Raw genomic sequence first — 17,425 nt, 5'->3', positions numbered from 1 at the left:
AAATGTCAGTAAGTCTTGGTTCTTCAGTAAATGGAATATCCCCAAACGGCTCACATATCACCAAATACACAAACTGCATTTTTGGCACCTGTCAGGTAGAAAATAAAGCATAGCTACATATATGTGTGGTGAAAATTCTAGCTAGTTACAATTGCATTATTGAAAATGGAAGAGGAGATGGAAGAGGTCCTGGGTTCAAATCCTGGATAAACCCCCAAGTTTGCTGGTTTGAGGGACCTGACACATTAATCAGACAGACGCCACTGGGGTCAGAGCTAAAATAGCCTGTTCTTAAATTCTTAAACGAGACTGACCAGGAGGTCGCTGTTGCATTGATAAACCCCGTCTACCAGGAATCTGCAAGACAACACAGGGAGACAAACAGGGCAAAACAACAGGGACTGTCCAATGCACAGGGCCATGACAAGGACAATGGAATGGGAGATAAGGACTTCCTCAGCAAGTGATGTTTGATAAACCTTTGGATGCTTAATAATTCTGGGTCAGTCTAAGCAGGCATCCCTCTCCCCACCCATCTCCCCCAGCTTCTCTCTTCCAGGGTTTCCCTGCCTTGGACATTTCCAAAAGACCTCCTCTAGGAGATACGCCAGAGTCATCCTATTCAGATGCCCAAACCACCTCAACCTCAGAGAGAAAAGACACGGAATAAAGAGCTACAGGCTGGACTTGAACCTGGGGCACTCCTCTCCAGCCACCGAGCTAAAATGGTACTCTGTTCTTGGAATTTTTTTATCTGATTTTTAAATCTGAAATATGTACATGAAATTATCTGTTTTTCATTTCATGTTGTAAAATGTTTTCACATGGTAATAGGTTTGTGTTATTCAAAGGTAATGGACACTAAGTGCAACCTAAATTGATTGGTTTACAGTCCGGTGAAGTCAAACTCTGGTGCTAATGGTTCCCGTAATGTTAGGTCCAAGGCAGCATTGATAAATTCACATTAAAAATGATGATGCTCTGTCACTTGCCAAGTTCACCTCTGGACTTTTGTTTTCTAAACTGGCAAAGGTCAGACAATGGTCAGCTATGGTAGCTTCTATAATATTTGTTAAGATATCACAGAATGCAGTTGGGCAAATAAGGCTTTGATCACACAAAGAAAACATCTAGCTAAGCTTGAAGTACACATTTTTATGTGCCTTATTTGTAAATAAGACATTTCCCAGCTCAGCCACTTCACTTGTTCTTCGGCCCATCCTCCTACCATAAATTGGTAAATGTATATAATAACTTTTTTGTGTTTTGTTCTTTTTTATTCTACAACTTACGTCACAAGCAGATGACTCATTGTTACATTTTTTAAAATCATAAACCAGAGATGAAAAACTTTAAAATGAAGTGGCTCACCAATTGAAAACCAACTTGTAACGACAGTCTCAGTGCAATACTTTGCTTAAGACGTTCATGAATGCCCCGAGATACAGTGAGTTGATGTGCGCGCAGTGTTTATTGCATGCCTGCACCACCCTCCTGCTCTTTCCCTTCAGAAGACTCTTTGCAACATGACTCATGTCTCAAAGTGAACAGCGGATCACTTTCCGTAGATTAAACCAAGCATGACCTCAAAAAGAGTGGTAAAAGTGAAACAAGATGTTGCCCACAGTGGACTGACTGTGACAAGGTCATCAAACTGCTCCCTTGAGTGAGACTGAGGCCAAACAGTTATTATGTTGCCACAGTGACTGAAATCAGGAGGGTTTTTTTTCTTTTTACTCTTGCATGACCTCAGACCAGAAACAATGAGCACTTACTCATTTTAGGTAAGAAGCACCACAGTAGTTCCAACAGCCTAAAGCTAGGATTTTTTTTTGAAAAACGCTTTACTCTTGTTCTTGTAGAAAATATTTCATTGTTCAGTCAGAAACATTACACTGTAATCTGTACTGGAAATGAGACTGACCCTGCAGCAGCATGTGAACATTGTCAATATCCAGGGGGATGGTCCCCTGCTCCAACAAAGCATCTCTGGAGTAGAAGTCTGACGACATATTCTCATCCACAGACTCCCGGCAGCATGGCACTGCTCTAAAAAATACAGAGGAAAAAGAAAAGCATCAATATTAGTGCCTAAAAGAACTAAAGACTGAACTATAAAGATCTAAGACTAAAAGATCACACTTTTTCCAGCTGGTGCCAGTCTGAGGAAGCTTGTACCTTACCTTTATAGCCAAAAGTTTCTATATCTAATATACATGTGACCGAAATATTTATAAACAATAAAAAAAATTAAGTCTTATGTATCAGTTGCCACTTTTTGTTGAAACAGTTAATGATAACAGAATGGGGCAGGTCGGACGATTCGTCCCTTTCAGTTAGGTGTAAATCCATTGAGTCATTTATAATACACAAGCAAGGCTGATCAAATAATCATTAAAAAGTAAAAGAGCACCGTTTCCTCACAGCAAGAAGGTCCTGGGTTCAAATCCAGTGGAGTGGCTTATTCTCCCTGTTTCTGTGTGGGTTCTCTCTGGCTTCCTCCCACAGTCCAAAGACATGCTGTTAGTGCGGTTAGGTTAACTGGTGATTCTAAATTGACTATTTGTTGAATATATATATGAATGAGTGTCTGACCAGGGTACGCCCTGTCCATCTGACTTTAGCCCTCCCACAACCCTGAACTGGACAAGTGGATGGATGGATGGATGGACCAAGTTGGAAGAAACAACTGTGTGTTGTTATAAATTGTGTCTCAATCAGTCTGATTGCTGCAAATATACCAATACTCTGTCACTTGCGTGTAGTGCTACATAGTGATTGCAATACCGCTGCCATAAGACATGACAGAAAGGACCACTGATCAGCTACCATGAAAGACTCTCCACCTCTCCTGAGTAATCTGCAGACTTCTCAAGGTAAAGGGATGATTTAGACAGAGAACAACATGTGGAGTTTCACAATGCAGTCTTTTATAAATGAGACCCCAGGACATCTGTTGGATTACTGTGGATACTCAACTTCCATCCATCCAATCGCTAATACAGCACATAATCGCAGATGGGCTGGAGGTTATCCCCGCTGCCATACAGCAAGAGGCAGGGTACACCATAGAGAGGTTGTAATGATGTTCTCAATCATTTCCAGTCATGTTCGGATAAACAGGCCCGCAAACATCTGTGCATTCAAGCGCTTCTGTTTCAGCAAAAGCGTGTGTGCTGCTTGTTGCTTGAGGCTAATTATTAATGTGCTGTAACTGGTGTACGAGCATGCACCCAAACCCATTCAGACACAGCAGACCTTTAATATTTTGGGATGTGGATACATGTATCCAATAAACATGAATTAGTGGTACAATTATATTTAAGATTGGTTATTATAATAATTATTACTATTTCCAGTATTATAACCATTGCATCAACACAAATAATGATAATGGTGCAGCCAGGAGGTTTGTGTGAACAGAATTATATTGTTCCTGTCTGCTGCTGTGTATGTCCACAAAACATTTGTTTTATGACCAACAGACTGGCAGTGAGCATGTCTGAAATACAGTCAAAGAGGAGTTTATCATCTTTTAAAGTGCAATGAAACACTGTCAGTATAAACTGAGTGCAGCGTGAAGTGCTGGGCCGTGTTCTGTCTTGTTCATTCCCCCTCTAGGATATGAACAAGCGGACTGAGAGAAATGTATGACATTTAGACATCTTTACAGAGTAGCCTGCCTAAACAAATCAAGCAGTGAAAAATAAAAAAGCCCTTTGATTTGATTGTTTTTCTCTGCAGATAAACACGACTGACGTGATGGTCCAGGAGAGCGGACAGGTGAGCGAGACTAAAATACAACAGTGTGAAATAGTGCCAACACTCACCAATATGTCAGAGCAAATGTCAGATGTGTCAGAGCCAGATCAGCTCAAATACAAGGAGCTCACGTACTGTGACCTGCATGTGTTGCCAGAAGAATGTGATTTCACTCAAACTGGCAACGTGAAACATTGGAGCCACTTGGCAATATTTCTTGTATGCTGTTTCCTATGTGGCATGTTTTCCTCCCAGAATCGTTAATGGCCAAACAAATATGAATCCTTAACAAGCCAGAAGAAGTCAAACTTATGGTTAATGCCTAAAAAAAACTAATCAAGTCAATAAAGACTCTGGTTGTACACAGAAACACATTAGCTCTGACAAACTCTATTAAAAGGGCTATTTGCAAATATGACACTACCAGTGCTATAAAGTGTGTTGGCAGTAGATATGGGTGTTGAGGAATTTAATTTAAAGCTGAATCCAGTAAATCCTTAGTAACTGGAGAATATCGGTGCAGATAAAGTTAATAAAAACAAAAAAGCAAGAAAAGTATTTTTATACTCTTGACAAGCTGTTGTGATGTCAGTGCATGAGATGACTCCTTACTGGTTACTTGACATTCTGACAAGTGCAAAATACCAGCAAACTATTTAAAGCACCATAACTAATAATAACATCAAATTAAATCATTTGACAAGCTAGCATTAAACAAATATTTGCCCAAGGTTACTCGCAGCTGCACAAGCAATAAGAAGCAAGCAGCACATGCGGTTTCTAAAAACACACTGAACCACTAACATCCATTGTTAATGTGACCCCACAGAACCATGCTCTGATAATGCTACCCTGCCAAGCATGTGTGCATATGTGGACTGCTATAGCACAGCATTTGAGCTATCCCAAGGCTTCGTGTCAGCTGCAAAACGATAGATCAAGGGAGGCGAGAGACCGAGAGAGCGGTATATAAAATATATACAAATATTTACTGCAAGAGATTACAAGAGATAGTAACTAATGGGAAAATGTCAGGGGTTTCTTACACAGGCATAATTTAAAAGAAAGGAATACAGCTTTTACTGCTGTGTGTTTTTCACTGTCTGGATCTAATAAATACAAAATGCATGAAGTTGTTTACATGTCTATTGAGATTTCAGGGCAACAACAATAGAGTGCTACACTCATGCATGACTCATAGTTAAGCAATCAAATCACACCATCCATTAAAGTTGCATCACAAAGTGAATTTTACTAGCTGTCATTACTGAGTAAAGAGGTAAGCCTATAGCGGGCAAAGGCACATTATCAGAGAGAGTCACAAGTCCCACTGCTCAGCTCTAATTGTAGCAATGAGACAAAGGGCAGCAAAACACATTGCACGGTGCTGTGGAAAAAGCACAGGGAGGGGTCACATCACAAAGCCAAAGCACTGGCATTACATGCTTGTTGCATGTATTTATCCAGATTAATAATCGCATAATTAGTTAAAGTGGCCGTCTGTGAGAAAGCTGAAGGGCATGAAGTAGTAGAGAGGTATTAAGTCTCCCCAGAGCGCCACAACAAAAGTGATTTAACAGTCCAGTTTATTCATGTCAGACTTACAAGTGCAACCTTAAATAAAAGCTTTACCCAAGAAAAACACAAGCAGTAAGTATCCGTAGTAAGTGTATATGTTGTGCTAGAGTATCCAACATGTATCGATCAGTAAATTTAAAAAAAAATCCCACACATAGTTTTAGTTAAGGATAAAGCGTGCAAAATATCCTTCATTTGATGAATGAGCAAAATGAGCACTTTGTCTTACAGATAACTGTGCCCTATTCAGGACTGAGAAAAGAGGCTGTCTTCAACCTCAGAGGAAGCACAAAAAATGCAACAAAAAGTATTCTTGACTGTGGTGCAGATGAAAGTAACACATTAAATAACCTAAACCTGAAACGGAATCATTTTGTCACTGGAGTTTGTACAAGCCTGTGTTACACTGAAAGCCTTTCTTCCGCTCTGTTTTCACGCTGTGTCCAGACTTTCAAACAGTAAAAAAAATTGACCATATTTACCAAAATCTTTCAAAAAATCTGTACCAATTTGTTCAGATTTCATGTCACCCCTGCATACATTCCCCATATATTTACAAGGTATTCATATTAATTTTTAAAGCTGAGGGATAATGGATTAGTCATTGACAATATATGCTAGAAAATGTTAGCCTTCAGCTCCCACAGCTTTATGCCAACTGAAAATATCTTGGATGTGAGAGTTGAACCATGAGCTAAGGACTGGTTAAGACTAAACAAAATTACCATTCAAGAAACAAGAAGCTGTTAAACCTGACTTCAGTTAGCATAAATTAAATGAAAGAAAATTAAAATCTATGAAGATACCAAAACAAAATCATTTCTGTGTGCAAGGCTAATACCTTCCTCTGGCTCCAGGATCCTACTTCTGTGTCAGTCTGACAGTACTGCTCTGACTAACCACAACAAGCTGGAACGGAACTAAACTGACATGAACCACAGACAAATCAGTGATATCCAGTTTGTACAGTAATTGTAAACAAACACCTGGGAAAACCACATCTTCCACATTCCCTCACTAGAGATTTGACTCTAAAGGGAACTCTCCCTGCCACTAGCTTTTATCTCAGTATAAATGCCGTGACTGTCTCTGAAACAACACCCTACTCTCACTGCATTTCTTTAAATGCTTTCCAGCAGGTCTTTGTGCTCTTTGTGAGAGCCCAAGGAACAAATCAACAGCGACAGTGTTGCCGAACCTGTCACACAGAGCTTTCACAGACACACCCTGGGTGATCAGATGTTAGAAAAGGGGAGAGGTAATCTATGCTTTCATTCGACTAAGAACACACCACTGATGACAATATGGGGCAAATATCTTGAAGGCGGACCTACAGTGCAATATATTTTGACACGCATGCACAGTATCACAAGGTTCATACAACACGGAGGTCTTGATTGAATGAGGTTAGTAAGGTAGTTTCTCTTAGATAGAAGATTTCTATCGAGTATCATTATCTATGACTCCACTAAGGAATGGAAAACAAACACACTGAACTCTAACAAGCTAACAGGGAAAACATAAAACTCCTGTTATTTATTAATGTTCTGCTAGGGCAGAAAAATGGTATCACATAATTATTCTTCTAAATAGCTCAAGTTGAAGTGAAGGAAATAGGGTTGCAGATTTTTTATAGAAACAAAACTAAATGTTATACTACCCTACATACCACTGTAGGGATTTTTAATCCAGGGTGCTTAACAAAATGATTCTCAGCTCAACTTCAGTTATCCTACCACCTACAAGTGGGCTGAGTTAGAGCTGCTCACATGTTTTAGCAGAAAGGAAATGTGAATTTATATGACAACGTTGTTGTAAAAGCATCCTAACCAAAAGCAATATCTCTGGATTTATATCTTAAATACAGAACAAACAGTCCAAATTTATAGCGTGATTCTTGGTATAAATACAAATCTTATAGTGATCTTTGGTAACAGGCAATTTTTCACACATAGACAGATAAACATGAGGTACAAAGAAGAGGTGGCTCAGTTAAAGTGATGACTGAGAGAGACACTGTGTCTGAAAGAATCCTTCAAGTCAAACTACTGAGAAAAGTCACATCTGCTAACTGGGTGATAAGGCCTTTAAATGATGTATAAACTGCAACTCATAACAGTCCTGGGTTGATACATATTCACTTTACATCAGTCACTTAAACATAGAATAACTTTAGTTAGCAACAGGAATTCGTTATTCTTACTAAACTGATGCATTGAATTGTTACTAGACAGGCTACAGTTCAGAACTGCTTATATATATACATCTATATAAATAAGATATGTAGATGTATATATGCAAATGTAAGAAAAGAAATCCCAACCACTGTACATTAACTTGTCCTATCACTGTTGTCTATAAGTGCTACTAAGTGAGCTGGCTCTCACTGCAGGAATGTGAGATAGTGTCACTGTTATGAAGCTGTTGGATCCCAAAAATAGCAGCAAGGAACATGTGTGTACAGCTGAACTGAGATCAGATCAGTTGAGACATATAATGAGTCCTTGAGGAAGACTAGAGGACTTTTTAATAAGGCAGATAAGAAGCCATGGGTCTGCAGGTTTAGGAAGAATATAATGAGAAGACACTCTCCTCACACACACTTAGGAATTGCATCGGGTGACAGCAATACCATTACTAATTACACTCAGGGTCAATTACAGCCGCATTTTGTAAACTTCACCACCTAAACTGCAGTCAGTAGTCAACACATTCTTTACAGCTGCACGTACAGCTGGTTCTTCGACATTTCATAGAGATTTACAGAAAAAATGTTAAAAGTTGGTTGTACTTACATACAGTAAAAAGTTGTGTTTTGGGGTAAAGATGGAGGTCCAGGGACTATTGAACTGCAATGTGGGAGAGCAGATCTGGTTCTGTTGTAGTATGTGGAAATGAAACCTGAAGCACTGTTTGACAGATCTGGAAGTTTGCAGCGCTCCACTGGACTGTCACCCGAGAAGTCAGAGCCATGCCGGGGCCAAGTAGGAAACTCTGTGGGGCACTAAAAATAGAAACCAGCCAGGGTTCAGCTCACCCACCTCCCTCCAGTTTGGCTCTGATGGCTGTCACCTGGGTTAAAGGTCCGGCTTCAACATGTACATATATGCTCATGCGCATGCAGAACTGACAGATCCTTTCTGAGGTGTAGCCATGCATGACCATACAGTGTAAACGAAAGAAGGAACATATTTGAGCTAAAAGTTACATAAACCTAGCAAAATACGAGCTATATAGCACTATAGGAGACTAATGGTATGGTAATGATATGATAAGTTTTTATTATACATCACAGATCCAGTAATTATTTAATAAAATTTATGGAAATACACATGAAAATGAAACATTCTTTTTATTTAAAGGAACATTTGACTGTTCACATATTCACATTCAGCTCAGTGAGTAAGAAACACCACATTTTCCACTGATGTACTGGGATATGGTGATATTGCGTGATCTCTTTGTGATCTGCTAGCTGATAAAATGTGATTTTCCTCATGCATTTTTATGGTAAGTATACACACCTTAGAAGTTAAGTTCTTCGTTTGGTATTACAGTTTTGTTTACTGATCTTTATGTTTTGAGTATTTTCGAGTCTTTTCTTAGTTTTATTGCTTAATTTGTTTCCTCTGTGTTTCCTGTCTAATCCTCCCCTAGGTTTATTAATGTATCTGCGTTTCTCACACCCTGTTTTATTTTGGCAGTTACTTGTCTTAACTGTCTTGTGTTTAGTTTTACTTCCACTCCTGTCTCATTGTCTTGATTGTCTGCACTTGCTTCTTGTTTTCCCCAGCTGTGCCCACTTCCTGTTATTGCCCTTCTGTGTATATATAGAGCTGTCTTCTTCTCAGTCCTTTGTCTCAGTGGCTGTTAATCTGTTCTCATGTGTTTGCTGGACTGAATTAGTCTTTTGTTTTGTGCACTGCTTCAACAGCCTTATGAAAGATGCATTCTGAGTTTAACTCTAACCTTTTTCCATGCCCTGCTTTTGAGTACAAATTCTGTAATTCATGAGTCCAATTTAAACACATTATGATTCATTTTAATCATCAGATATGAGTTAAATGTTTTAGAGTGTTAGTGTTAGTGAGACTGGCTCACAGGTCTAGAAATACAGCTAAGGTCCACTCATCTGACATTTGCAAAAGATTGAACTGGATATTTTAACAGATGTACTGCAATACCAACATCTTTCCCCAATCAAGTCATAGTTTTTATGGATACAATATTTTCATGTAGTTTCAGCTAATCATACAATGAGAAAATAATTTCAAAGGATTCATCTGCCAAAGAATTGTATATCACTGTAAAATGGCATAACTCAGTGAATGATTTGCATTCAAATGAAAAATATTAATATTATATGTGAGCACCAGAGGTCAGCACAACATCATCTTATTCCTGTCAGGGCTTCTGACGTCTACAGCCAAACCCACACGATTTCATACTTTTAAGTAAAGTCTTAATGTTTACATTGATTGATTGATTGCATGGATTTGAGTATCGATTACTGGGAAAGCATTAAGGACATGGATGGGCTGCTTTTATTACCCTTCAGTTTACCTACATAACCAAACAATCCATGGAAATAAACAACATACTTAAATAACTGCCCATGATAGTCTGTTGATCTGTTTGTTGCTTTAGATATTTAGCACTACTGCCACTTATTACCTTTAGGTCATTCCTGGAGATAGGACTTTTGTTATCTTGAGGAATCTCCTGAGTAAACTGGACAGAAAATGTTAATAAAGATATTATCTTTCTTTTAGAAACTTACACAATTATTGGATATCACAAACAAGAGCAAAGCTGAGTGATATGCCAGACCTAGGATTTTACTTTTTATTTAGGATTACTCATTTATCTTTATTCTGCTCATTTTTACAAAAAGCAATTATATTTTTATTTTCATGTAAATTTCACAATTAAACACTGTTGAATTCAAACATTGGCAAGAAATCCTAATAATGCTACCATAATAATAATAATAATAATAGCTGTGACACTATCAAAAGCTGCAGAACAACATACGTGGGCTGAACTACTGGCTGTAATAATATCTCATTGGGTTTTTACATGTTTGCACTTACAGAAGCTTCCTTTCTCACTTGCACAAACACTCACATGCATGCTGGCTTCAGTCTCTCTGCACTAACCCTTATATAAGACACTAGCCTTTGAATTTGATTTGGTTTCTGATTATTTCCTAGTTATTTTAGTCAGGACTGATTAATAAAGAAGATGAGCATCCTTGTAATTAAATGACAAGAAAATGAAGCTGGAAACTTTCAGTATATAATAATTACATAAAAGCTGGATTTTGGAAATCTAGGCTTTACTCCCTTTGTACTGAATCACAATTAACCTCCACCAAAGTTATCCAATTACATGCATCCTGCACATTGTTCAGTAAGGCTAATTCTTCATGACAGCAAGGAGAACAGAGAGTCTGTGAACCTGTCCCTGACTCATCTTCCACAATATTCTCTCTAATCTAACTTTAATTGCTTGGCCTTAACTTTCAAGTCGACTTCTACAGATTCATTTCCTGAACTACTTGAGCACAGTTCTGCGCCACTGGCTTCACATGCCGCTCGTAGGGGTACCTGACGGTGGTAATTTCTTGATGAGGCAATTCATCCCCTTCTACATGTCTCCACATCTTTCTTCTCCTCCTCCTGTCACTGACTCCTGGGAGGGCTGACGTATCCTTTCCGTCATAATTGAGTGAACCGTGTGGTAGAAGCTGTAGACTTGGCCAGATTGCTCTCTAGAGTGGTGTGATGAGTGTCACTAGCAACAAAAATGGACAACCACCCCCAAAACAAAACTCATGACACAAAAAAAATGAGAATGAGACAGTAGCAGGGTAAGGCGGAGGACAGCTGTGGAGGAGCTTATGGGTGAAATAATTGCAGTCGGCATGTGAGAACAGGAGCAGGGTCTGTACCTGGAGCCAGCTAATTGAGCCTGAATGAGTAAGTGTAGACACAGGTAGGAACTGCATTTGAGTTTTGTTCCCCCTTTTCCGTGTGAACGACTATGAACAAAAGGGCAGACGCCTCCCTAATCAAGCTAATGGAGTGGGAACAAGCTGGTGGCTGAATTCGATGGGCAGTGACAGGTAGAAGGGCCTTTGGGGGATTTACAGAGTCAGGAGGAGAAGAGGCAGACCGAGGTGAGGTTTTCAGCTGCTGGTTGGCAGGACGAGGGGCCGATATAAAGCCTCGGCTTGTACTGCCAGATCCATTAGCAGATGGTTCAGGTCAAAGGAACCATCAGTGACAAGTACTGTGGTTCATGTTATTCATTCAGTCCAGCCAAAAAATCATTTCACATCCGAGTATTAAAAAGTGAGAGTAGCTGCTCATTAAACAGCAAAAAACTAAAACTGATGCTTCAACGTCTGCTTGAAACCAGACTGCAACTGCGATTTACAGCTGAGATGACCCTTCAAAGGAGACAGCCACAGTGGTGAGTGCATGCAGGATTATTTTCCGAGGTTTAACTTCGAGGATTGTAGCTCTTAACTGTGTTCAGTCAAAATAGCAGGACTGTTTTTAGTCCTGAACGATAACCAGGAATGTCAGAGATTTACAGATTTGCAGTTTAACAGTTTATTGGTGACAAGTCCAGAAAATAATAAATGATTCTACAAATAACTTAATTTGTCTAACTCTGTAGTTTTTAACATGTTGTGTGCTTTTGGCAGACAATGTATCAAATGAGAGGAATTACAAAATTATCAAAAGTGAAAAATTCTATTTTTAAGGATTAAAACTCCAATAATTTTTTGACCAGTACTGGACCATACTTCTATTATAGAGGAATGCAGGTGATTTAATAAAAAACAGAGACCTGACCGTTGCCTGACACTCTACAATACAGCTGTTATGGGCTTCATTCCTAAAACATTTGCATAAAAAAACCCAATACTACAAAGTGATAACTAAAGGGGTATCATCTCAGCTAAAGCACACTGAGAATAAACTCATTTAAAGTCAAGTGCTAAAGAAAATGACTTGACTGGAAAGTTCAGGGTTTTATTAAATTTTTGAGGTGGAATGTCAGCAGAGACACGATGTAGCGCTCTTTTCCTGCTTTTATTTGCTCTTTGAGTCTCCTGAACGTGTCCTGGTTGAGGCACAGAGGAATGGAATGGTTATTCTGAATATTACCAAGGTAGGAAATACATTTAAGGCCATTTAAAAACAACATTGGACAAGGTGGTCAACAAACTGTACTTAAGATTACAGATTTACAGTAAACACCTATGATTCCATTTTAATTGATTTTATGACAAGCTTACAAATAACTGACACCAAAAAAAAGTGCAGTGGGACAGCTTCACATCGATATGCAGAGGCCAGAATGCTCTCACTCTAAAGAAATGTGTTCATGCATTTAGGGAGTCAGCCTCCTCGCTTGCATCAAGTATGCCCTCACAAATCCTATTTAAAGTCTTCTTTAAATCACTCCTCCTTCTTTACGTCCACAAATCCTTCTCTTCCTCAGGAAGCCTGCTGTGGTTCTGTGTTGCTTTTTGCTCGGGATCTCTCTACAGTCCGACAACATCAGCTGTGTGTCAACCATCAACCTGCGGCGTTTCATTGGCTGCGCAGTCCGGGAGTTCACCTTCCTGGCCAGGAAGCCCGGCTGTGGGAGTCTGCACATCACCACTGATGCCTGCTGGGGGCGCTGTGAGACCTGGGAGGTGAGGACAAGGGCCACTGTACCAGGCACAGACACACAGGGAGGATAAGGGGGACTGAAAGAATATGATTATAGTGCGAGGTGATATAACTCACAACTTTACTCAAAATTAAATTATCAGCATAGATAAAAAAAGATGAACAACATGGTTTAGTAGACAGTTAAACACAGAGAGAGGCAGAGACAGATGAAGTGAATACTGTAGATACAGAGATGGAGAGATGGGTGATCCCGCCCTGGAGAAAATTTGTTTTCGCTTTCTCCCAAGGTCAGCTGCAAGTGCAAGCAGGGATTGAGCTGCTACAGTTAGATGTCCAAGGGAAAAAATACATGCAGTGTTTGCAATACCCTACCAAGATCTAATTATTGCCACATAGTAATGAGTGGCTGTCTGAAGTGAAACACTTGCATAAGAATGAATAAAGACAGAAGACTTTTGGAGTGCTAAAATTGAGTTAACATTCTGCAGGAATGGGAAGCAGCGTGGAATCCAGAGATTGAAGTGACAGCAGAGGTTTCCTCCACAATGCCTCAAGAGCATGAGAGACACAATTGGATTTCACAAGTCACCATATACTATTATGAAAAAAAGACGCTGTGAAATCTCAAGTTTCATCTGGAACATTGCATTCAGTGACGGGAGGCATTAGGAAGCTCATGATTCTCTCTGCTTTATTAATGCAGCGTAGCGGAGCTTTGTGTTGTTCTACTCTTTGGATCGCCTCAGGGAAGAGCCTCATCTTTTTCTCTGTTCTCCCCCACAGGGAGGTCAGGGCACAGCAGAGGGAGCTGATGTATTGCTTTAGGGAGAGTCTGAGGACAGACAACAGGAGGTCGGGGGTTAAATCTGTGCAGGCCACGGAACCGTAAACAGCTGCAAAAGATTTGCATTAATTTGAGCATTCTTTGGAAAATAGAATCAAGATAAACTTTTGTCATTTTATAAAGTATTTGAGGAACACTGAAGGTGTTTAATGTAATGTGATGATGTGTCACAAATGTCCCATCAAAGACAGCTTGGAATATAAAAGCTAACTGGAGCAGCTTTCTTTGGCAAGCTGAAAGAATTATCATTAATATGAAATGATAAAGTAGGCCATAACTGTAAAGAAAGCCCAGCCTCCTTATTCATGGGTTTTGTCAACGTCTTAAAATACAACAACAACACAGGTATGGAGCAAAAAGAACTAGACTGCATTTGTATGAGGCGCACAAAGACTTTAAGTTACACTTACTGCAAAAACAAAGTACAAAGCCACACATAACCTTCACCAGAATGAGACACATCAGTAAATCACAGCAGCACTCAGTGATAGTTTGGCTTCCCTTTAAAAACAGGTGCACTGATTAAGTCTGCATGTTAATTGAAGGACAGGATTGGGCCACTGGTCCAATCAGTCATGGTGGAATGCAGGACCAAGAACCAGCAATGAGGATGAAAGGCAGGATGTGGAACGTATGCAGCCACTAATCGGGAACATGGGTTTGCATGCACTAATTAGCATACAAAACACTCAGATATGTTAGTCACAAGGAAGGAAGAGGGAGCGTAACAACCACGACAGTTGGAAACACATTATTTGTTATTCAGTTGAGAATGAGAACAGAAAAGCCTACATAAATACATGGGTGCTGCAATATACCAGTATTTGTGTGTGTGTATATAGTATGCATATGATAATGATAATAGACTTTTATACATACCTTTCAAGACACACAAGGACACTTTACAAGCGGTTAAATACCATAATCACAGTGTGCACAGTGTGTGTCTGCCTGTATATAGATTCTGTCAGTGTGTCATGTTCACGTCTCGGTCCTCGTCTGAGTGTTTGTTAATTCCTGTTTTATTTGAAAGTTCTCAGCAATAAACCTGCTTTTTTTTTTTTAGCGTTTGGCTCCAACCCTGCCTGCCATACAGTGAACCCTGACAGTATTACAACAAAGTGATAAATAAATTTAAAACAAAATAAATTTATTTTTGGTTTTTTCAGAAGCCAATCCTGGAGCCTCCCTTCATTGAGTCCTATCAGCGGGTTTGTACTTACAATGAGACTCGGCTGGAGACTGTGAAACTACCAAACTGTCAGCCCAATGTAGATCCAACATACACCTACCCTGTGGCCTTAAGATGTGACTGTGGAGTCTGTCTGACCAGCACTACTGAATGCATAACTTCTGTGTGAAGTCTGAACAGGCAGAAATATTTTATGTACACTTTTGGTAATAATTACACGCAATACTGCTTTAACTGGAATGTGTCACTACGCCAGGAAATGTTGTTAGAATGCTCTTAGTTTGGATACTACATATCCAAGAAAAACCTGAGATATATCACTACTGAAATATGTTACCAGCTTCACTTGGCATTTTTTCTTAGGAGCAAAGCAATCACTGTAAACCTTGCAATGTTGTAATTGACATAAGTAAAAAACAATTTTTTATCTGCCTTTAATGGATGAATAATGAAATGATCACTTATTAGCTTTTAATCAACCTGAGCTTTTAGCCCAAGGGTCTGCTGGAGAGGTAAGGGCTTACTAAGTGTCCTTATTCATTTGATTTTCCATGAGAACTGGGTGTATTAATAATCTCTGAGTGCTCTCGTGTGTTTTGGAGTGCAGGACCATCACTCTTTCCACAATAAAAGCATGTTTTCTTTCCTCCTCTGTTTCTTGTCATTTGGGTTTGTAGAACTTCATGTTTATGCTTAAATTGCTGCAAATCTGGCTTTTGATACAGACATTACCACCAGGGCAGAGAGCTGTGTAAAAAAATAAAAATAAAATAAAAATATTAAACTTTTATACAAAGCAAATAAACAAACCAATTTTATAATTTTAGAAACAGTTTTAAATTCTCATCCTCATAAGAAACTTCAATATAACATTCTTTGGTCTGTCTCACAAAAACTTTATAAACAAACATGGTTTTTATAAAGAATGAAAACACTAAGCATGTTCAAAAATGCTAAACTAGTGTAAGATGTATATAAAAATACAAAAACTTGCTGAAAATAATGTTGAAATTGAAAGAATTATGTTGTTTTTTAAGAAAATGTATTCTTACTTAGAAACTGATGCTAGAAACCATGTTTCTGGGTGTCCCACTTCAGATGTAGTGCTGCCTCAGGGGCAAGAATCAGCTACTCAGCATTGGTTTTCAGTGCTATCCTCTGAGTACATAGATGTTTTAATAATGTTACACAGGGAAGATGTAATGATGAAACCTTCATGTGGTTCTTTTTAGAATCACATATGACGTTCCAGCCATTTTTTTTTTAAATGATGGGGGTCACCTTTGCCCAAGCAGACCCTCAAAAAGTGAAGTGGCTTATCACAAAGGTTAGTTATTTAAAACATTCATTATCATTAAAATTTTATATTTAATTTTATATTCATTACTGCATTAATATATATTACACTCTTTCTGTTAGTCAGGAGACTGAGACTGAGGAGTCTTGTTAGAAGAATAAAACCTGTGACCTTCAGCCATCGAGTCACCTGTTATTGTAACTGACACTGTGTCACTTAGTGCAAAGATAATCTTTGCTTTCTATTGATTGTGCTCAGTTGTTAGAAGCTGCACTGGTCTTTTCTTACACATTTTAGTAACCTTAACAGAAACCAACAAAAACTAACAAATGGCCTTTCTTAGCTAAGGTCAGCGTCGCTGAAAATCCTTGACCATGATTGATTTTTGTTGCTTTTTACAGCCTTAAAATCACATATGGGCAAACTTAGGTAATCAGTTGAGAGCATTGCCCTATGTGTGGAAATAACCACACCTCAACATGTCCACAAGGGAACATGTCAAGAGATGACTGTCGTGTCTACTTCACTTGTTAAAGCTCTTGCAATTACTATACTACTACTACAATAATAATAATAATAGCTTATTTCCCAACATGCTGTGACAGACTGTGACAGGGTGTGCTCTGCTCTCGTCTAATCACAGCTGGGATAGGTGTGCAATGTACAGCAGATAATGGCAAATATTATGTAATACATACAAAATTCTTTGCAGCCTGTCGCTTTGAGAAATGCTGTTTCTACGAGCCCACTGCAGAGCTCTATAGTGCCATTCATAAAATGAAGAAAATCTATAAACAAAAGCAGTTTGAGTGAGTGCTGAAGAGGCTTTTAAGGGTGTACATTAAATGGAGAGGTTAAAAGGAGACACTAGAGAGGGTAGCTGTCTGTGCTGCTGACTCTCCTGAGACCTCTGTTATCTTCAACAGCCCTGGCAGGAGAGTCACTGTAATGACTCCCGCTGTCCTAATCATTTCTGACATTAGCACTTCCTATTCTGGCAGGCAGGAGGTGGTGGGGGGCCTGCAGCATCACTTGGTGGGAGGACTATATAGCTG

General features: G+C 39.1%; 2 protein-coding genes across 2 annotated transcripts in view; one reads left to right on the top strand and one right to left on the bottom strand.

Annotated features, from left to right (window-relative positions):
• LOC146685524 (uncharacterized) overlaps window positions 1-8,283 on the bottom strand; it is an 88,749-nt gene extending 80,466 nt beyond the window's left edge. Inside the window, exons 1-2 of the mRNA XM_085441499.1 lie at window positions 8,136-8,283; window positions 1,925-2,049 (exon numbers count right to left, since the gene is read on the bottom strand). Of these exons, the coding sequence (XP_085297625.1) occupies window positions 1,925-2,012 (88 nt within the window). The 5' untranslated portion in view covers window positions 2,013-2,049; window positions 8,136-8,283. The remainder of the gene's footprint in view (window positions 1-1,924; window positions 2,050-8,135) is intronic.
• A 3,316-nt stretch (window positions 8,284-11,599) lies between these two features.
• On the top strand, window positions 11,600-15,242 carry gphb5 (glycoprotein hormone subunit beta 5). Its single transcript, XM_085442030.1, has 3 exons — window positions 11,600-11,817; window positions 12,859-13,057; window positions 15,051-15,242. Exons 1-3 carry the CDS (start codon window positions 11,600-11,602, stop codon window positions 15,240-15,242), a joined length of 609 nt encoding a protein of 202 aa, XP_085298156.1.
• The last annotated feature ends 2,183 nt before the right edge of the window (window positions 15,243-17,425 follow it).

The sequence above is a fragment of the Copadichromis virginalis genome, linkage group LG19, assembly GCF_057382275.1.
Source record: "Copadichromis virginalis isolate Kocher_CV1m ecotype Utaka linkage group LG19, C_Virginalis_male_GT1.1, whole genome shotgun sequence".
In the NCBI taxonomy this organism is placed as follows: domain Eukaryota; kingdom Metazoa; phylum Chordata; class Actinopteri; order Cichliformes; family Cichlidae; genus Copadichromis; species Copadichromis virginalis.
The sequence above is the reverse complement of the archived record's forward strand: the minus strand, read 5'-3'. Positions and strand labels throughout refer to the sequence as shown.